We start from the raw sequence: 22,026 nt of genomic DNA, 5'->3' as shown, positions 1-22,026 counted from the left end.
GCTGTTTGTAAGCACAAAAAACAGCCCAATAAACTGTATATTAGCACAGTTTTCACTACTGTTGATTGATGCCATAGAATGTATACAACTGTGATGCACAGAGCGGCCATGTTGAATTTTGAGGTCGGCTTGTTCGGGATGCGAAACATTTTTTTGCAGGATGGTAGGGGAAGACTCATGAATATTTTATATTTATTAGGGAACTCATCCCTGAATGGCTAGTACTCGTTGCCTGCTCTGGTTGGGTTGGTTAGGTTTAGACAAGAGGAGGGTTAGGTTTAGGCAAGAGGAGTGGGATTGGTTATGGTTAGGGTAAGAATGTCAGGGCAAGCCAATCAGGGATGAGTCTTCCCCTACCACTCTACAAAAAAAAAAATTGCGTTTGGGATACTGTGAGGTTCTCCGACTTCAGGGGGCGTGTTTCTGACTTAGAACTTGGAAGGTCCGACTTCCGAGTACCAATGAAACACATCATAAACCTGAGACTGATTTGTCCATCAAGCATCAATCTACTCACCAAACTTCGCAGAAATCTTTTTGGATGTACAGAAAAACTAACTGATACAGATACAGCCTCTTTGGTTGAATTACAAAATCGCTAATATCCAATTGATTTTTCAGAATTTAGTGCATCAATATACAGCCATTGTCTTCCTGAGGGCAACATGCGCATCTTTTCACCTTATGGCTGATGGGAAAGGGCCACATCTGCATACCGGTAATTGGTTTGCAGTTTATGGTATTGGGAGAGCTCTCCAGGGATGCAGGGGCTTTATTCTAATAAGTTAGCACTTAGCACAGTCTGTTGACAGCAGAGACAGACTGCTCTGCAGAAAGTCTAATGTAAATGTGACAAGCAAACAGAAATGTACTGAACAAGGTGTTAATCATTTGCACACCAGAGATTTAAAAAGAGTTGTTTTGGATGGTGCAATGGAGGCTTTTATTGGACTGTAGAAACTACATAATCAGACTCAGGACCATGTGTTAAAAATACTTGGTATAGTTCTCTTCTTGTCCTCCCACTTGGCCTAAACCCTGGAAAATGAAAGTATGTAAACATTATTACCAATGGCGGTTCTACATTGAATTACACACAGGGCGAGACCCCCCACTTATATGAATGTGCCAAAAATATATACAATCAGATATAAAAAAAATGTAACAAGAGCAGAGAGCAACAATAATATAAAATATTAAGAATAATATGCAAATACAATATAGAATATAAATTCTAAATAGCACAAATCCTTCATCACACAAATGTGAAAACGCACTAAAGAGAATCTAATTATTACACTATTGCATTAAGAACAGAAAACACAAACTAAAACTAAAACCTGACCTTTCTGGCCTTCCTTGATGCAACATCATCAATGATGTTATCGTATGAAATCTGCTCCCCTATTGAATGATTGATACTGACAGAAAGGCCAGTGAGCCGTTCCTGGGACGTGGTTGACCTCAGGTATGACTTGATCAACTTTAGTTTTGAAAAGCTCCTCTCTGCTTGAGCCACAGTGACTGGCAGAGTAAGTGCAATCCTGAGAGCAGTCCAAAAGTTGGGGTAGATCTCCGATAGATCGTCATCATACACAAAAGTGATAAGCTCAAGGAGGCTCATGGTCCCCCATTCCCCCCCTTGTCCGGACAGTTCCATTTGGGAGACCAAGCAACATAGGCGCCGATTTATGTTTTCCTCCGTGGGTGCTCACGGGCTGATCGCAAACCAAATGTTTGCGATCAGCTTCGTGGGTGCTCAGTATTAGCGGAGCACCAACGGTATCGGCGCCTATGCCCAGCAACTTATTGTTCACCCAGAGGTGAACTGTCCCCTGCTCCCCCCTCCCCTTTCCCCTTCTCACACAGCTTCTCTGTGCACGGTACCTTCTCAGCAAGCAGGGGCGCCAATTTGCCAATTCCCCACATGGTGAAATGATAGATAATACAGTAGAAAACCGCTTCGAGGATTTTCTAAGTGCTCTTGCCACACCCCCCATGTGTCATGAAAAAATGCCGCCCTGGGCGGCTGCCCGCTTCGCTCATGCCAAAAAACACTACTGATTATTACCATGGTTTGAATCGGTCAAATACTTCTAATGCCAAACGGAGAACACTGATTATGTCGTCATGTTTTCAAATCCCTTTTCAGTTTTCAAATTGAGGGATTTAGCATTACTGGCTGATTGAATGGAGCAGTTTCTCCCCACTGTGGTTACTAATAAGGTTGTAATGGTTCCATCTGCATAATGGAAGCCAATGCAGTTTTATTTTATTTAAGCTGGTTTGTTTTAAATATGGTGCAGAGGACTGAATGCCTCTGGGAAATCTAGTAGAATGGCTGATGAAAGACAAAAAGCATCTGACCTAAAATAATACAATAATGGGTGCGTTTTTTACACTTTTCGTTCAGTTATCCATTTTATCAGTTGGTCTAAGCGCTGAGTTGCCAGACCTTTCAGACATCATGAACACGTCGCAGCAGACCTCCAGTCTTCATAATTTGTGTTATCTTTTCATTGTCTCTCTCCCATCTGATAAACATGGGACAGCAGTACATTAACATATTAACAGTGACAGTGAAAGACAGATGGTAGCAGCAGGATGTCAGTATTCTGCTCAGTGAGCAAATACATAACAATTCATAGAAACAATGAAAACTAGCATTTATATCTTAAAATAATTAAAAAAAAATTAAAAACTGCCCAAGTAATTAAGTCAGTTCAATTATAGGCTCGCATAGCCAAACAAATCTCCACAGCGCTGTGTCAGCACTAGAGAAAGGTCAAGAAGCAACCATTATTAGGGGGGGAAAATGCTTTGGCCTATTTGTATCTTTTATCACAATCGTCTTTGGCGGCGCTAAGCCCCAAATGCAGCGACAGTGCTATTGCAAAATAGATAGCGGAGATAGCAGAAGGGGAGGAGAATATGGCCAATGGCAGGTTTATACCCAGAGTCTACATCCGGTGAGTCAAACTAGTTCAATCATAACAAACCATTGTTTGGATAGATGCTGAAAGGAAATCCCCATACATGCAGTGATCAAAACTTAAGAATGAAGTCAAGGAGCATCTCTGAAAGAATAAAAGTTCACAGAGACTGTCCTTCCCCGAAAAAAAAGCTCCCATAGGTTGTTTGTTCAAGCAGCAATTACAACTCATCTTTACATTTGTAGTGGCGGCGCCCTCTAGTTTTCTAGTACAGTGGAGAAATGTCTTGAGCTGGGTCGCCTGTATTGCTCGCCTGGTAGAGCGTGCGCCCCATATACAAAGACTCAGTCCTTGTCGCAGCGGCCGCAGGTTCAACTTCGACCTGCGGCCCTTTGCTACATGTCATTCCCTCTCTCGCTCTTTTTCCCCCTTCACATCTTCAGCTATCCTGCATAATAAAGGCCTAAAATGAGCCCCAAATAATAATCTTAAAGAAATGTCTTAAGCTCACCCAGTCATACCGTAAAAGCAACACAAGAACCATCCAGTGATGTCTCTGTGTTGGGTGCTGCTGAAGTCACGCAGCAATCTTTTTTTTATTAACTAGCTAAGTCAGGCATCTTTTTTTTTGTTGAAACAAAACAACTATAAACGTTTATCCTCCATCTTTCCCATAAAGTCATCTCTGTTCCAAAGTCTCCCCTCCTCCTTAAAATCAAATCCAGTTTTTAATCCTGCGCTCGGTCTGACCAGTGGTTGTCCTTCCCCTCCCAAAGCCTTCAGCCTAATGAGAATGTTTGCTTTTATTATTGAAAAACTCAATGAGGGTTTGTTTCAGATCCAGTATCAGCAGCAGATGTTTTGTCATCCAAACTTGTAATAGAACAAGTTTCCAGAGGCACCAAGCTGTACCTTCTCCTGTCCTCTGCTGGCTTTTTATCATCAGATCCTCCTCTTTCTGGGTGTTGCACATTTGACTCACTTTTTCCTTCCTTCCTCCACTCCCTGCAGTTATTGCATGAGAAAATATGCACTGCTTCAAGAAAGAAAGTTTAAAAATAGTGTTTTAATGCAAATTTAGGATTAATGCAAAAATATTCAGTTAACACCGTGCCCTCTCCTGTCAGTCCATATCCAGCTATTTTAGGTCCGGCCTTCTGTTTGCTCGTTCCCCTATAACCTTCCCTCTGCTTGTTTTTACATATTGCAAAAGAACATTTGCTGACCCTTTACATGTTTGTTTCATACTTTTTTCATCCTACAGCTGTTATTACGGCACGTTTTACGGCAAGTTTTGATATATCTTAAGTAGAGATGTGCCGATACCAGTATCGGAAAAGCCTCCGATACTGCCTAAAATGCTGGTATCGGTATCGGCAGTGGAGTTTATGCACCAATCTGATACCACGTAATTTAGCCCTAAAGAAAATCTACTTTAAGGTAGTTTATTTATGTTCTTTTTCCGTTATAACTGACTGTCAAACTTCATAATAAAAGAAACTTCTGGGGCGTTCATTGTTTGTGTTTGTTCATGTTTCACAAAAAGTTTAACCTGAGCCAGGCCGACAACAAAGATAGAAATCATATCACATCCATACAGGGATAGTAGTATACAGCTGTTAAAACATAATAAAATATATAACACACTGGTATCGGATCAGTACTCGGTATTGGCCGATACGCAAGTTCAGGTATCGGAATTGGTATCACAAAGCAAAAAATGGTATCAGACCATCTCTAATCTGTAGTTGAGAAAGATAAGATTTTGAAAATGTGGTCGATTTACCAGAATAATGCCTTCCTGGACATTTTCTGCAGCTGGCAGTCTTGTCTTGGCAAGCCCTTTGGTAATTTACCGGTGAACATGATGTATTATCACCTTTTAAATTGATTTTAACTTGTTGGCAAGCAGTTACAGTCAATCTTCCTCCAGCTATGTTTTTGGTCTCTACCAACTCCTGGGTGAAATATATGTCTCTTTAGTTGCTAAATGCTCCACTGTGTTCACCATAGTCTCTAACTGTGTCTGTCTGCGGTTTGGTGCTCAGCAGGAAGTGTACGGTGGGTTTTAGAGCTTTTATTGCTGAAAAACTGCTGTCTGCTGCGTACCAGAATAACTAAGGTTGTAACGACAAAACCTCTGAGTGTATTTGATTAAAGGTCCTATGACATTCTGCTTTTTGGATGCTTTTATATAGGCCTTAGTGGTCTCCTAATACTGTATCTGAAGTCTCTTTTATATAAGCCTTAGTGGTCCCCTAATACTGTATCTGAAGTCTTTTTTATATAGACCTTAGTGGTCCCCTAATACTGTATCTGAAGTCTCTTTTATATAAGCCTTAGTGGTCCCCTAATACTGTATCTGAAGTCTCTTTTATATAGGCCTTAGTGGTCCCCTAATACTGTATCTGAAGTCTCTTTTATATAGACCTTAGTGGTCCCCTAATACTGTATCTGAAGTCTCTTTTATATAGGCCTTAGTGGTCCCCTAATACTGTATCTGAAGTCTCTTTTATATAGGCCTTAGTGGTCCCCTAGTACCATCTGAAGTCTCTTTCCCGAAATTCAGTCTTGGTGCAGAATTTCAGCCACTACAAGCCAGTCCCACAATGAGCTTTCCTTAGGACGTGCCATTTCTGTGTCTGTAGCTTTAAATGCTAATGAGGAGAAGAGAGGCGGGGCAAGGTGGAGTGTGGGGGTGTTGCCTTGACCGTCTTACCATGGGCAAAGCAGAGAAAGGGAAGTAATCTTTCGCCTTATGACGACATATAGGGAAGATTCCAGATTGGCCCATCTGAGCTTACTTTTTCTCAAAGGCAGAGCAGGATACCCAGAGCTCGGTTTACACCTATCACCATTTCTAGCCACTGGGGGGGAAATTTTCATGCCATGGGACCTTTAAGAAATGCTATGTCTCGTTTTAAGCAGCTGTAATTGACTCCTTGGATTTTCAGTTTCCCAATATACACACCAGTGCCTGTTCTCTGGTGGCCTTTAGCCCTAAACTGACGGCCTTGCACACTCTCCTTCCAGCCCCCTCGTCTCACACCCTTCATTACTCCTCATCAAAACCAGCTGGGGAACTTATTAGAGGGCCACAACCCCACCTGCACCATTGTCACCCTCTGTTAGTTCAATTAAATACTCTCTCTGTCTGTCTGCCTCTCCCTTTTCTGCCCTAGTGGGCCAGCCTAATCAGGTAAATATTGAGAGGATTTGTTAGCTCTTTGTAATGTGACTCAGGCCGCCCTGATGCTAATTCTGCCGTATTCCTGCCGGGCTGTGGTTGGGGAGAAAATAAAAACTGTGCTGTGGGACACAATGAGAAGGCCTGGGGGACACGTGGGAGGTTTTATAGAGGGAAGGAGTGGGAGCAAGGGAGGCTGGTCGACACATCTCATCTCAGACAGATCAGTGCTTTTAACGTTGAAAATAAGTTTGACAATAGAAATAGTTTTGTCCCTGATAAGGAGTCATTTCCAATTTGATTCCTGCTCTGTGCAGCTGCCCTTGATGTGAGCTTTTTCCAGAAAATGAAATCCAATCCTAAAGATTGTTTTCGAAATTCATCCGAGAGCTGTTTCCTCTCGTGTCAGCTTCTTAAACTATGTTCCATATCTTAATGGATAAGGCCGGTGTAATTCTGTGTTTATTATTTTCACCAGAGCCAACATAAAGACCAGAACCAAAAATGTGTTGGCAAAGGTAACCCAAGCAGGAGTAAATTGTGGATTTGTTGGGGACTATTTTTAGCTGCAAAATAATACATATTAGGTGCCCTATAACCTGGCTAATTGAGGGAACTTTGGCATTTTAGTCACATATCTCCTCACAGAAATCATTACTGGTAGAATGTTTTTCAACTTTGTGACCTATAATCTGGGAAACAAAATTGTCAAGTGGCTGCTGAGCAGGGGGGGGGGAGAAAGGAGTCCAATGCGCTATCTTTGATCCAGTAAAGTCCTGGATCAGGCGTGCTCTAGTCTCGCATTGCCAGACCTTCCTCCACAGCGCTGCGAAGGAGGGTCTGGCTAGTCCACACAGCATTCCGGGATGGGAGAGAAACATGCTCTGGTTTATTGCCATTTCTTTAAACCAATCACAATGGTTTTAGGGCGGTGCTAAACGCCGGAATCAATAACGGTGTGCCTCTGCAAAATAGCCTCTGGAAGGAACTTGTTTTGGTGGAACATGTGTACGTTCAAAAGTTGTTTTAAACTCAGATTGGACAGATAGTCTAGCTAGCTGTCTGGATTTACCCTGCAGAAATCTGAGGAGCAGTTAACCATAGTCCTCATAAATCCGCCGGAGTTTAGAATGCCAACACAAAGAAAGCGGAAGGTAACGGCATCGGGCCAAAAATGAGGGACATCCACCGAAATTTCTAGCGGCACCTGAACAATCCCGGAAGTGAAACTTCGTTGATGTAGACTAGGGGTGCTCTAATGAGTATTTACAGCAGCAGGACAATCTATGTGACATTTACTCAATATAAACTACTGTGTGTGTGTGTGTGTGTGTGTGTGTTTGTGGTAATGAAGGAACACGACACCCAGTTTAACAGTGTGGCACAGTGATGTGCTTTTAGCTCTGCTATAGTGATGTTGGTGGGACCAGACTGAAATATCTCAACAACTATTAGATGGATCGTGATGAAAGATTGTACAGATATTCATGGTACACAGAGAATAAACCCTTTTGACTTTAGTGATCCGATGACTTTTCCTCTAGCACCAATAACAGTTTAACATTTCAATTTGTCCAAAACTTTGATGTATTACCAAATACCTGCTAAACCTTCTTTAATAACCTTATGATAGCATGCTAACACAATATGGTAAACATTACACCTGCTTCACAACAGCATGTTAGCATGCTGATGCTAGCATTTAGCTCAGTACAACCTCACACATCATGCTTTGGATACACAAGCAATTCTTGTTAGTACAATTCAGTTGTTTTTTGTTTTCCAAATCGTTTTTTCATCTCTTTACAACTATAACCCAACCAGAACATTCACCTTGTACTGCTGTTTTTTTTTTTCTCCTAATGTCAAAGAAAGAGAAAACAGAAATCAGCTGCACAAACTGAAAGCAGAGACACGATTCAGCTTGAGGCGCTAGGCAAAGTGCAGGAGGAAGGAGGTGGAAGGAGAGTCGAGAGAGATGGGAAGGAGGGAGGGAGGGAGGAAAGATGGGGAAGGTAAAGAGCCAGTAAATAAGAAAAGAGATTTTCAAGAAGATAAGCAGCAGGGGAGAAGAGGAGGAGGGGGAGGGGGGTGGAATTTGAGAGGAAGAAAGAAAAGAAATGGGAACTAGCCGCTAAAGCACGGCTGTGTCCCTGATGGACGGCTGAGTGGGGATGCGTGCGTGTGATGGAATGACATGTCAGCGCTGCATCAGATCCGCTTTGCCGCTCAGCTGGGTTGTCATGACGACCAGCACATCCTCGCTCGCATTCTTGTTCCTTGCCTCTCTCCGTCTCTCACTCTCTATTTGCATCCCTCCCTCCATAACCCGACTTACATAAACCTCTTCTTTGTATGAAGGCAGAGTTGCTCGGAGGTTGAGTGCATTGAAGTCTCTCTGAAAATGTGATATCGAGCATCATCCCTCTCTCTCTCTCTCTCTCTCTCACTCTTTCTCACCACTTATGCCCACACTCAAAATGTCTCCCGGCTCGTTGCCAGCGTTTCCCTTCAGCTGGCAAAATAAAAGCGTCAAGGATTAAGCAAGGATACAGGAAGTGGGTCGGTGAAAAGAGCATGTTTAGCATGTAGAGAACGTAGCTGGAGTGGCCATACGCCCCGACACCTCCATTCACTTTATACTACTGTGTGTGTGTGTGTGTGTGTGTGTGTGTGTGTGTGTGTGTGTGTGTGTGTGTGTGTGTGTCTCTCTGATGTCCGCGTGACAAAGAGAGGAAAGGAGAACAGTTAATTGCTTTGTCATCCGTTAATTAAAGCTGTTCTCTTTGGAGCCTTCTGCGGTCATTTTGGTTTCATGACCCCAGGATGCTCAAAACCTTCTTCAACAACATCGCTGATGTATATGAAAAATACATGAGTATGAAAATGATCACCGTCTCCTTCACGCCTGAAAAGCTCCCTTTGGCAGTTTTGTATTTCGACTTTGTGTTTTTACGTCAGGCACTTTGACAGCCCTGCAGTCAAAATAACCAAAAGAAAAACAATCAAGACTTTCTTTACGGATCACCTCACCCATTAAGGGTTACCTCAAACTGGAAGTCCTCTTTGACAAAATGACTGCTAGCATGAAAGTAATACTGACACGTGATAGAGATACTGGCTGAAAACTAGAAAGTATCCATGTAGAAGAATAATCTTTTAAAACATTGCAAAGGTAGAAATTGTATAGATTCAGACCAGAAGGAGATAAAAATAATTCTGATTAAATTTGTTTCATGGTGCCCAGACAATTATTCCTGTTTTCATCAAGCACCACCAACAAAATTTCCACACCACCCATCACTTCAGGATATCTGTTAAGGCCGTTACAGACCAACCAGACCGTTGGCAGAAAAGTCAGTTGGACTGATCAGTCTCCCCGAGTTGGTCAAAAAAAATGCCTCGGAACACACCAAAGCGACGAGACGTAATACGTCTCCATAACAGCAGGCGGCGCTAATCTGTAATCTTTTTGTCGCCCAAAAAATGAAAACCGGCAGCTGATTGGACGAACGCGTCACGTGGGTTTGGCTGCTGCTTTCGGATTTTGGATTTTTTCAACCGGCCATTAATGGCGACTCATTCAGAATACGATCTCATATTGTACTAAAATAGTTCACCGAAACGTGTTTCTGAAAACATTTGAAGCGAGAAATAGGCCGTGCAGTTGCTGAATCTGTCTTCATTTCAGATCGACAAAGGTCAGTTTAAAAGATTTTCGTCAGATGAGAAGCTCTAGTCACGGTCATCCCGCTTGCCATTTGTCCCGACTGCCCTGTCTCCGACTGAGCATGTCAGGTCGGCGAAAATGAAGGCCGACAGCTCCTCCAACGAGAGACGGCACGGGACACACCGAACAGACTCGAGTCACTGACCTCGCCAGACTGTCCAACGGCCGATTTTCGGCCCGGTGTGTAGCTGCCTTTAAACTAATGGCTGAAGAGCTGACCGCCTCAGCTGCATTCTGAGCTGAATAGCGTGGTAGCATGATGATACGCATGCTAACATTTGCATATTAGACTAGCAGGTAAATGTAAGCATGTTAGAAAACATGGAAAGTATATGCATGTTGGATTAAAAGTTACAAAACTATATGCATTCTGGTAGGTTGCCAATAACGTTTTGGGAACTCATTCAGTTTGCGAACATCCTGCATTTTTTTCTCCCTTCAGGGATTCTTTTAACCGCACCCAACAGTGATGTGGCAGGGTCCCGGAGTCCACCTGTACTTCACCACAGCAAAGTAATAAAAGTTAACGCACTGGAGTTAACGCTCATGTTGTCCTCGGGTCAAATTTGGCCCCTTTTTCAAAGTTTTTATATCAGAAATATGGATTTATTTCAACCAAATTTCTTCAAAAATAACATGCAACACTAAAATAAAAATTGATCACTACTTTCATGGTCTACCCGGGTCAAAATGACTGTGATAATACATAAACATATGTTTCTTTGATCTTAACTATTAGTCAAAATAATAAAACAAAGGCATAATTTCATGTAAATGAGGTGCAGTGACCAAAAATTCCAAACAGAATTAAAACGAGTGGTAATAAGTCAGAATCAAGTTGGCTAAGAAGATGTAAGACAGATCTGGGGGAGACTTTACGGGCTACTTTATAAACAGGCAAACCAAACAGTCAATTTTGGTCGATGGGAAGACAATACAAGGGTAAAGCAAAAACAAGCTTTTCTAGGGGTGTTAAATGACTCTACTCAGACATAAATCTAGTATGTTTTAATGGAAACTGTTCCAATGGTCACACAGGCAGACAGAATAACGCACAGCCACACATTCTTCCACTCATATGACAGTGAGACAGCGTTGCTCAGCAGCGTTAAAGTCTCGTTAAGCGGTGAAATAGATTTGCCATTTTGCACGTCAAACAGTCTGTAGACAAAGCCATCTGCTTTTATGTCCCCGGGCGGAAACGCTACTCTGCCAAATGGCTACGGAGGGAGTCTGGGACTCAGATGGCGGCTGTGTGTTTTTTTTGTGCGTGCATCTACATATGTGCCCGTAATGTACAGCCACACATGGACGCCCATATGCATTGTGTAAGATCTTATAAACGCAAATGTCTTTTATGATGATGTTTGACAGAGTCTCTGTGTGTGTGTGTGTGTGTGAGTGAGTGACAGTGAGTGTGTTTATAGTCGGAAAATGTCCCGGGCTCTTTTTTTCATTACTTTCTATTTTCTGACTGAAAATGTGTTGATATTATCCTTTTGGAATAAAGCCTCGTTCAAAACCCTGCCAGCGACTCTTCCATCCTGCTAACACGCCTGCGGTCGATTACTTCACAATAACACTAAAGACTTATGTAACATGTTGTGAAACATTGGAAGTTTTTGGAGCTTTTTTTCATACTCCACACCAAAGCAGTTAAATATATTCAGGAACAGAAAGGAAATCTTGAATGTTTACAAAAACACTTAAATGGAAAAAGGGACTGATTAAAGCCAACATGACTTAAATAATACATGAAAGCCAAATATAAATAGATGTTGCCTGGCTAAACTGACATGCTAACACACAATTCACTGAATCCGAGCATCTCATGGAGATGTGTGGTTTTCACCCAACTAAGCATTTCTCTTTTTGTTTCTCTTTCCCCATTTTCTTTCCGTTCTCTCTTTCTGCTCACTGCTCATTTTATTTCACACTTCTCATCTTTTCATCCTCTCTCTGACTCCTCTCTGCCACGTCTTTATATTTCAAAACTTTTCCTCTGCCATGTACAATTTTTCTCATCATCTTTCCTTTCTCACCTTTATCCCCTTCATCCTCTGTCCCTTTTATTCCCTCTCTTCTCTCTGTCTCTTTTAGATGTAACGTCCAGGATTACATCTGGCACAAGGGTGCTCGCTGCGACTCAGTGGTGACCGAGTTCCAGGTGATGTGTCTGGCCGTGGGCGCCTCGGCTCTGGTGGTCCTGCTGCTCTTCATGATCATCGTCTGCTTCGCCAAGAAGCTCCACGTGCTCAAGACGGAGAACAAGAAGCTGCGCAAGCGCAGGTGAGGCTCCATCGAGAGCTAAGAGATATAAGCACTGATATCGTTAAAAAACACCGGGGGCCCTATTTTAACGATCTAATCGCACAGCGTGAAGCGCCTGGCGCAGGTACGTTTAGGGCGTGTCCAAATCCACTTTTGCTAGTTTGACGGTGGAAAAAAGGGTCCGTGCGCCAGTAATCTTTTGCATGTTTGTGTGCTGCTACGCTTCCCTGTGTGTGTAACAAGCATAGTGTGCGCGCGCTGTGCACGAGCCTAGGCACATTTTACTAATTTGCTGTTAAAATAACAATGAAATGCTGCGTTATTGACTTTAGATCAGGTTTTTGTTGGTCAATGGCGCAATTACTTCCCGCTGCCTCAAGATAGCAATACGCCAAGAATGCACCTGAACACACCTCCCTGTAACGACCAGCACGCCCATGGGCGCAAAGATGGGCACAAAGATGGGCGCAGGTGCATTTGCTATTTAAACGGCGTGGGTGCTGGACAGGAAATTGACAACTGCGTCGGTCTTAAACTAGCAAAGACACTTGTGTCGGGCTTTGCGCTGCGCCGGGTGCAAGATAGGGCACTCGAAGTACTTCATCTTCCTTTTTTATTTATTTATGGCGTGCATCAATGGAAGCGTCCAGTTCACAAAGAAAAGGCATGAAAATATATGGGTTCAATACTTTTTAGGCACAGACCGAATTGCCTCCAAAGTACTAAAGTATCGAGTTTCGAAAAAATGCCTTGTCATTCAATACCCAATTTCAGGAGTGCAACGTAGGAAAGCTTTTTTGCACACCTCTTTTGTCGGGCAGGTGCGTAGGATATGATCAAAAGTAGCAGATCAGAAGCTTAGAGAAGGTCCCGCACACTGACCATTACGCAAGCAATAATTTATTTAGAAAAATACAAAAATACAACATTTCTTAGACCTTCATCAGGTAAATTCACACATTCACCTCAACCATAGCCTTAAATAGTTTGGTTGACTGACCAGGACCAATCAGGTCCGGCTCTTGAATGACGTCATTCATTCACAAAGTGGCCCTCCCATCACGGACCGTGAACAGGAAAAGGCAGAAAAAATCCCACTCAGTACATTTAAAAACAATGGATAATCCAGTTATGTTATAGGCTCATAATCAATGCATTGTCATTAGCCCAATATTTTTCTTAATCAGAGAGGACACAGTCCATTCAAAAGTGGATCGTTACATTGGTTAAATTACATTGTAGCAGTCCATATGCACCTGTACAATGAACAGTTCCTGAGGATAACCTAATAAGGAAAAAAGATCTACCAAGATCTAATAATGTTTGTGATTGGCTGTTTAGCGTTACACGTCATAGAGGCAAGCAGGAAAAACTCTCTGTAACGCAGATAGACGGGTTTACGTGGTAGCAGCTGAAAAATAAATAAAAGGATTTGTGCTGTATCGGTATCGGTATCGAAGTCACGGTATTGGTTTCGGTACCGGTATGGAAAATATAAAAACGATACCCAGACCTAATAGGTATTTAGTCGTTTTTGAGGCTATACCTTAGGCTCTACTCCCTACATTTATTTTCAGTAATCCTAACAAGAACAAAGAGAAAAAGAAAAATGTAAGACCTTTCTTTCCAACAGGAAAGTACAGTAGCACGTACAAGTACAAGTAGCACGTTCCCAATGAAGAAATATAGAAGCCAAACTCCATCTGTCAAGATCTCCTTTGAGTGACGTTTCCTGCAGGCTCCGTTTGTCTAATTTTAAAAGATCGATCGAACAACATTAAAAAGTAAAGTATTTAGTGCCTTGCTCAAAGGCAGTCTGGCGCAGCAGATTTATTATCCGTTACCCAGCAGACACTGAGTCTCGGCTGCGGTACATTACTCCCATCAATGTTAAAGATTGAAGGAGAATGTTTTTTCTTTCTGCAGCTGTGACTGCCTCAGGGCCAAACTGCTGGCCCAGCTTGTGTTTAGTGTGAAGTTTAGAGAATGACAGAGACAGACTGGTCGATGGAGGTAGAGGGAGAGAGAGAGAGAGAGAAAGGGGGAGAGATATTCAATAAATGTGTGTCTAGAAATAAGTCTTAGAGAGGGGAATTAGTCTTGAAGTTCAGAAGTATAAATAGAGTCAGTACATGGCACTTTTTGTGTTGATCAGATCCAACAGACAACAAGAAACCATTCTTAAATTCCAAAAGATACCTAAACGACAAAATGGTCAAGAGGTAGTATGAGAATTTTTGGTATGGTAAGTGGTATCATGGGAAATATAATCCTATATATGTCTGAACAAATGACAGAAGCTTGTTGTTTTTTTCTGTTGAGGGCAGTCTCAGATCTGCATGAGGCAGTGGCCTCAACTGGTAGACAACAAATGAATATCTGTTACTTGGAAAACCTCATTTAAAGTGGACTCATCTTGACTTCTTGGACCAACATGTCTTCTTCCTCCTCTTCTTGTTCCTCTTCTTGTCCCTCTTTGGACGGTTGAGATGGTAAAATAATGAGAAAAAAAGAACTGCTGTAGATGGCTACGAGACTTGTTTTAGAGTCCACCTGCATTTCTCTCTGAAGTTTAGATACCAACCAACAGAATTTCAAGTAGAGCCTGAGGGAGACATCAGCAATTCTAAAGAGGGGAAAGTATATGTGTGTATATATATATATATTTTATTTTATTTTTTTCCTTGGGGGATGTGTGTGATTTCCTATAGACCTTTCTGGTCTATATGTCCCTGCCTCTGCTGAATTATTTTCATCCCCAGTGGAGATAAAATGTACCCCCCTCAAAGTGATCAATCCCACTTCACCAATAGACCATATATTATATACCTAAAATAGAAGTATTTTCAACTAAGTAAAGCGCTGTAACGTGAACACATGTCCATCGAACGATAAAGTCCGAGCAGCAGTTGCTGGTTGTATTTAGAGGCTACAGGGCTCCGGGACAGCAGCAGTTGTTTAGCTGCCAATAGGTGACTGTAAGCCGGCTACAGGCACCGCCAGATGATGGTCCTTTCAGGGGCCGTGGTAGTGGAGTTTAGCCAGAAGAAATTAGCATCACGCGGCGATGACAGTTAAGTTTAGGCACCAAAATGGATAGTTAACTTTAGGAAAAATATTGTGAGCAATATCGTAAGCAAAAAGTGATAGGTTAGAAAAAGATCAACCTAATTTTCTGTAACATAAATATATATGTAGTTGTTTTCTTTTTTATACTTTGATTGACCCAATCCCCAGGTTGAGAATCACAGCATCTCAGTTGCATATCAGAGCCCAGAAAGCAGTTGTATTCCTTCTTTAAAATCTTCCTGAGGGCAGCTTTTCAGTCTACTTCACATTTGTAATATACTCTTCATTATTTAAAATGTGTTCAGATGTGTGGGAATGAGGCATAAGCGATGAATACAAAACAAAAAGACACGTCACTGACAGAAAGAAGCTTGAATTGTAAAACATCAGGAGCTCGCAGCAGAGTAACAGACGTTCCACAGGATGCCTGAGATTTGGGGAAAACATAAAAGAAGAAAGATGAGAGGACAACAGCTTGTGTCCTTCACAGGAGCAGAGAAAGCCGTGAGCACAGGGATTATTTTCCACAACAATAACTCACAGTTATACAGCCAAGAACGACTCAAGAATGAAGATTGATTGAGGCAGTAGAGGTTCAGTACCTTCCTCGAGGACATATGATTGACCTCTTACTTTTCAGCCGAGACATTTTAGTTTGTCTGCACCAGTTTTATTACCCAAGGCTGAAAAAAAAAAACTAAACCTTTGAATGACAGTAGATTCATTTGCACATCTTCTATCCATACTCCCCCGTGGGGGGGGGTCAAGATGTCCTTGGTGTTTTTGATCCATGAAAATCAGAACAGAAGTTTGTTTCAATAGGTTCAAAACTAAAGCAAAATAGTGGCAAATTATTTTACTTGTTTAAGGAAAATCTGACTTTAAGGACTCAAAAATAGACATTAATCATGATACAAGATGGAGATATTTTGCAGTGTAAATATGGAGGTGCATGAAACTCCACAACTGAATTGGCTTATTGCTTTTTTCGAACTATTCATCACAGGCATGCATGATGATCGCCAAAAGGTTGAAAACTGTTCATGTTTATGATAAGATATCTATATCTTAAGCTATGAAATGTTTTTAAAGTAAAAAATGCTTCATAGGAACCTTGAGAGCTTAAAAGAACCCTAAAACCCCCACATTTCTGTGTGAAATATATGGAGAGAGATAAAGACTCAGAGAGAGGTGGACTGGTGTGAGGAGTGTGGGGGGTGGTGTGTTGGTTCGTTGCATGGCTTTGGCAGTGCCGGTGTTTTAGCGTTGATCTCCCTAGCAACAGAGCCGTCGTGCATGATCAGCAGCCCGCCGACCGAGCGCCGCCGATTCAAATGTGAACCGAAAGGACCAAATTCTCAACACCAGATCTCTAGCTACAGGGACTATTTTTAGCTCCACGGGGAAGGTTATCATGCTAGTCATGGTGGAGGAGATTATGGATGATGATGAAGATGATGGCGAGGAGGAAAAGTGGTGCAGTCAGTAGCAGCCTTAACGCTAGCTAGCAGATATTTAAAACAGGAGAAAAAGGGTGATGTCATTGGTACTCTGGATCCAGCTGAAAGTAGGGCAGTCTGAACAGGAGGGGGGAGGGAGGGAGAAACACAGGGGGGAGGCGGGGTTGACCTACATACAGCTGTGCGACCTAAGGGGTGTGTGTGTGTGTGTGTGTGTGTGTGTGTGTGTGTGTGTGTGTGGGGCGGCAGGCCTCAGTATGAAAGAGACAACACAGCCTCATCAAGTGGTTGGCTAAAAGAAATCGAAGAGGAGCGAGAAGGAGGAGGAGGGGGGTGACAGATAAGAGGAGTAAAAGGATAAAAGGAGGGCAAGATGAAACTGGGGAGGGCGAGGGAGTAAAGGAGAAACTTGCAGGAGAGGAGAGAGGAGAGAAGGAAAGTGAAAGAAAAAGAGAGAAAAAGAGGAATAAGAGAGGGCAGTTACAGAGAAAAAAGTGTGTGTGCACGTGCGTGTGTGTGTGTGTGTGTGTGTGTGTGTGTGTGTGTGTGTGTGTGTGTGTGTGTGTGTGTGCGTGTGCAGTGCTGACAAGGCTCATGAATACATGAGACTCCCACACTCCCCCATCTGCTGTGGTTAATCACACAGTCGCAGTGTTTCTCTGCCGCAGTCGAGATACGACCCAACATCCTGGTCAAAGATGGAGAGAGAAAGAAAGAGTCGGGGTGAAGAAAAGAAAAGATGGATAACATGGAGACATGTCAACATTTGTATTATTCATCTATCTGTTACAGTAATGATATTTTGGTTAGCTCCTTTAGGTAAACGTTCAGTCTAATATGTCATTGGTCCACATACACATCCTCTAGAGCGTGTTCTGATCTGACGCCCTTATCGACAGGATGACATCTTGTGTCTGTGCCTTTAAAAACCGCTACAAATCACAGTTATCTGATGTGACAACGCTGTGGTTAAGATTTGTTTAGGTTTACGCCGCCTTCACACTGGCACTTGAAATCAGCTCCATAATACGCAACGCGCCCCCAGTGGACGTCATACTAGCATCGAAAGCGAGTAGAAAAAAAATGGCAGAGAGACTAGACTAGAACGACTCATTCTGTCAGTGTCCGAATGTCCAATTCTCTATGACCTCTCATCTGAGGGCTATAGAGATATAAATAGAAAGGCTGCTGCGTGGAGAAAAGTTGCCCATGATGTTGATATATCAGGTCGGTTAAATGTGATGTAGCGGTAAAATCTCAATAGTTCGATGTCTGTTGCATTTTAATTGTATTAACTGCCCTAATAATGTTAGGAAATCTTGAAAATTAAAAAAATTACATGGCAACATATCGTTATGAAATCATTATTTAATTTATTAAAAGTTAAGAATTTAGATTTGTTTATCAGTATCATAGCAACGCTAACTTCTGCTTGGATTGTCGGATAGGAGCCGCCCGTTGCCTGTTCAACTTTTTTAACGCATCCGGATGACCAACGGACCCGATTCTTTTTTTTTTTTTACCTTTATTTAACCAGGAAGAGACTCATTGAGATTAAAAACCTCTTTTTCAAGAGTGTCCAGGCCAAGACAGGCAGCAGTACAACCACACATACAGTACATGCAAACTGAAAAATGAATGACTACCGGTCGTTTCGCAGCCTTATCTACTGTGCCAATGTGAAGGCGGTGATAGGCAGTTATGACTTGGTCAGCTTTAGGGAAAGATCTGGGTTTGGGTTCAAATGACTGTTTCATTAAGGTTAGGGGACTTTGGTGTCATACAATAATAAAAACGTGGTTAAGGTTCAGAAACAATCATGGTCAGGCTTAAAAGAAACAAACATTGACTGTTGGTTGGAAACGACCTGCAGTCTCCTGTGTGCATGTCTATGTTTTGCTGTCATTGTTCTTGGGAGGACAGTTTCTTAAATGGCTTGTGACTCGTCGTCACAGAGCGAGTTGCAATGTCCACGCAATACAGTACTTGGTGTCTAGGGTCAGATGCATAAAACTCAGAGATGTGAGATGTGTAATGCTGCCTGTACTCATGGTTCTTATGGTTCTCTCATCTCGATGATTGCGAGGTAAACAGTAGAAATGCAGTGTTCATGCCACAAAGTACAAGGAATGTGTGCTTGCAAGTATTTGATTGGCCAAAGCAGCACCTTGCCAGATGGCGTTGTGTCGCATGGCAGCAAAAGATGATCCTGGTTCAAGTTTTTTGCTGATAATCCTGCGTTGTTCTACTGCATATCTATGCGTTGGCACTCACACTGCATCAACAGACCAGCTCTATTTAAATGAATGAGAGGGCTGAGTTCTTTCACTCAGGGCTTAAGTCAGTCTGAACACCGCCTGATTTAGGAGTGGATTAGTTGTTCTTGCCAAGTGTTAGATGATAACATTGATCGTCAGTGATGGGAAGGATACTTTCAAAACGTATTCCGTTACAGAATACAGAATACATGCCCAAAAATTTAATTTGTAACGTATTCCGTTACGTTACTCAATCTGAGTAACGTATTCTGAATACTTGGATTACTTCCACATTGAATTTCATTTTATAAGTGTAGGAATGCGGCCATCACATACAGCTTGCTAAACAGCCCTATTCTGGTGTGTTCTTCTGTTCCAACTGGCTGAATGTGTACCTGAACAAGCAGATAGATTTTTGTATTTGTAGTCCCGAACTGCATACTACAAAAATCTAACCGCAGTCTAAGCTACCACGAGCTAATTTTAGCTAACGTAAGCTAGCATGTCAAACGGGACTAGTCAGTCTTTCAACGGCTCTGGGGCTAGTAAATCAGAACATGGGAGAATGTAAAGTTGCACGTCAACTATAAAATAGCAATGTGACCAGTAAAACTATAGCAGACGACTACCCATGGCTAATAAAAAAAAACAACTTTAAGATGCTTCTTCAGGTTGGAGGTGAAGTCTTTGGACGCTGAAAGGAAGTTGGTTGCTGGCAAGCAGATGTTGCACTGCACAGTTATATTTTGTTCTCCCTGTTCTTTCTTTAATGTGAAATGCTGTTTGAATTTCCAAGATAGAAACGCATTCCTGCCCTGGCTCTGTTGTGCCATCTCTACCTCTATCAGTGATCACGCAAATAGCTCATTTTTTCGTTTTCATATTGGGGCTTCTGGGAAATGCATGGAGTTGCCTTAATTTGAAGAGTGAATAAACTCGTGAAATAGAGAAGTATCGTCATGTAATCCATTGATTTCAACAATGTAACTGTATTCTAAATACCAACTATTTAAATTGTAACTGTAACGGAATACAGTTACTCATAATTTGTATTCTGAATGCGTAACGCCGGTACATGAATTCCGTTACTCCCCAACACTGTTGATCGTGAGAGTAAATATGAAACTAGAGTCAGCAGCCGATTAGTCTATATCGATGACGTTCCACTTCTGGGATTGCTCCGTTGCCGCCGGAAATTCTGCCGTATGTCCCTCTTTTCCATGGGATGTCTGTTACCTTTGGCTTTCTTTGTGTTGGAATTTTAAACTCGACGATTTATGAGGACTAAGGTTAACTGCTCCTCAGATCTCTGCAGGGTAAATCCAGACAGCTAGCTAGACTATCTGTCCAATCTGAGCTTTCAGATCAATATCTTGAAATGGACAAAAAGCAGATCTCTTATAACCTGTGTGTTGTTTAAAATAAAAACTGAGTCCGTGTTTGTCTCCCTGTTAGTCACAGCAAGACAATAGTAGGTCAAATGTGAGTCAAAGTTCAGCCTCTTTTGGGACTTGTGTATGAACCAGGTAACCAAATTCTGAAAGTCAAAAATGAAACCTTTTAGTCTCAGTTTGTTGCATCACAGATAAAATGTTTGTGTCTCTGTTTTTGCCACTTGACAAACAGAAGAAGTGAACTTGCTGTCTGACTAATGCTGCTTTCTTGCTTTTTTCTCCCCCCTCCTTTTTTTCCCTTATATCTGTCTTTTCTTCAACAATGTAATCTTTTTCCTAAATTTGTCCTTTTTCTTGCCCTGTTTGTCCTTTCTACCATCTCTCTTCTCCTTTTGTGTCACTGACTCTCCATTTGCCTTTTTTTCCCCGTGTCTTCGTTTTTCTCCTTTTGGATTTGCTCGACTGGCTTTTCTCCTTCTCTCACCTTGTGGATCACCTCTTGTAAATGTCACTCCACCCCTGGCTCTTCCTCCCTTCCTCCTCCTCCTCCTCCTCCTCCTTCCTTTTCCTCCTCTTGGATTCTTTTCAAATCCTCAAACTGTCTTGTACTGTCTGTTACTCTCTTTACCCTCCTCTTTTAATTTTGACTCTCTCTCCATTTGATCCTCTGTTTCTAATCTTCCTTGTCTCATTTTTCTAAATGTCCTTTATTCTTCTCTTACTTTACATTTTTAATCTCCCACCTCTTTCTTCTTAATTTCGCCACATCTTCTCTCTCCCCGTTTTTCCTTTTCTTCACCTCCCAACAATCTCTTTATTTCTTTCCTCTCTGTTACCTCGCCCCTTCTCCATCTGCCTTTCCACATCTTCTCCTCCCCTTCCCCCACTGTCACCCCCCCACCCCACCCCATCCTCCGACACCCAGCAGTAAGTACCGGCCTTCATCGGAGCAGCACAATGATAATTTCTCGCTGTCCACCATCGCTGAGGGCTCCCACCCAAATGTAAGGAAACTGTGCGACACCCCTCCTAACGTCCCTCATGCCCGTGCATTGGCTTACTATGATAACATTATCTGTCAGGTAACGTGGTTCTCGCCTCTCTCTCTCACCCCTTTTTTCTGCATCTTCCCCCTTAAACCCCTGCCCGGGCCCCCTGACTCCCTCCCCGTCCCCTAATGCATGGGCATGAGTATTCTCAGATACTCCGAGGTGTGCAACGCTTAGGAAGGGGATGGGCGGGGTCCAAGTACGAGGAGGGTGGCGGGAGTTTTCACAAGTGGCGAATATGAATCAGACGGGATGAGAAAAAAAACACCGTAGGATGTACAGAAGCACACATATTTTAGACACAACCGTCATGCATTTTAATTGATTTATGGATACCGTTACATTAACATTCTACTCAACTCATAGAACTTTTTCAATCCACGGATCTTTATATATTTATACATAGCACCAATTAGTATGTGTTTAGCCAATTTACAACAAATGACTTATACTAGAATGTAGATGAAATATAAAAAAGCACAGGCGCAAGCAGAGACTGAGCCCTGTGCAGCATGTCGCCATGGCAAAGCGATGGCTGTTGAGCCTCATAGTTTCATTGTGTTTATTGATTTAGTTCCTCTGGTTTATAGCTTATTGATCTCATTTTGAAGGTGACAGCAACACGCACGCATGCGCACACACACACACACACACACACACACACACACACACACA

At 42.3% G+C, this 22,026-nt stretch overlaps 1 protein-coding gene across 9 annotated transcripts in view; it reads left to right on the top strand.

Moving 5' to 3' along the window:
• The window catches only part of cspg5a (chondroitin sulfate proteoglycan 5a), a 59,971-nt gene that overhangs the window by 28,004 nt on the left and 9,941 nt on the right, over positions 1–22,026 (top strand). For 3 of the 9 annotated variants that reach the window (XM_078252148.1, XM_078252146.1, XM_078252144.1), the window contains exons 3-4: positions 11,951–12,139; positions 21,228–21,306. In XM_078252148.1, coding sequence (XP_078108274.1) covers positions 11,951–12,139; positions 21,228–21,306 — 268 coding nt within the window. Of the gene's footprint in view, positions 1–11,950; positions 12,140–21,227; positions 21,385–22,026 lie in introns of all 9 variants that reach the window. The other 6 variants (XM_078252145.1, XM_078252147.1, XM_078252150.1 and 3 more) reach the window with 4 other exon arrangements.

This window comes from Sander vitreus, chromosome 6 (assembly GCF_031162955.1).
Source record: "Sander vitreus isolate 19-12246 chromosome 6, sanVit1, whole genome shotgun sequence".
In the NCBI taxonomy this organism is placed as follows: domain Eukaryota; kingdom Metazoa; phylum Chordata; class Actinopteri; order Perciformes; family Percidae; genus Sander; species Sander vitreus.
The sequence above is the reverse complement of the archived record's forward strand: the minus strand, read 5'-3'. Positions and strand labels throughout refer to the sequence as shown.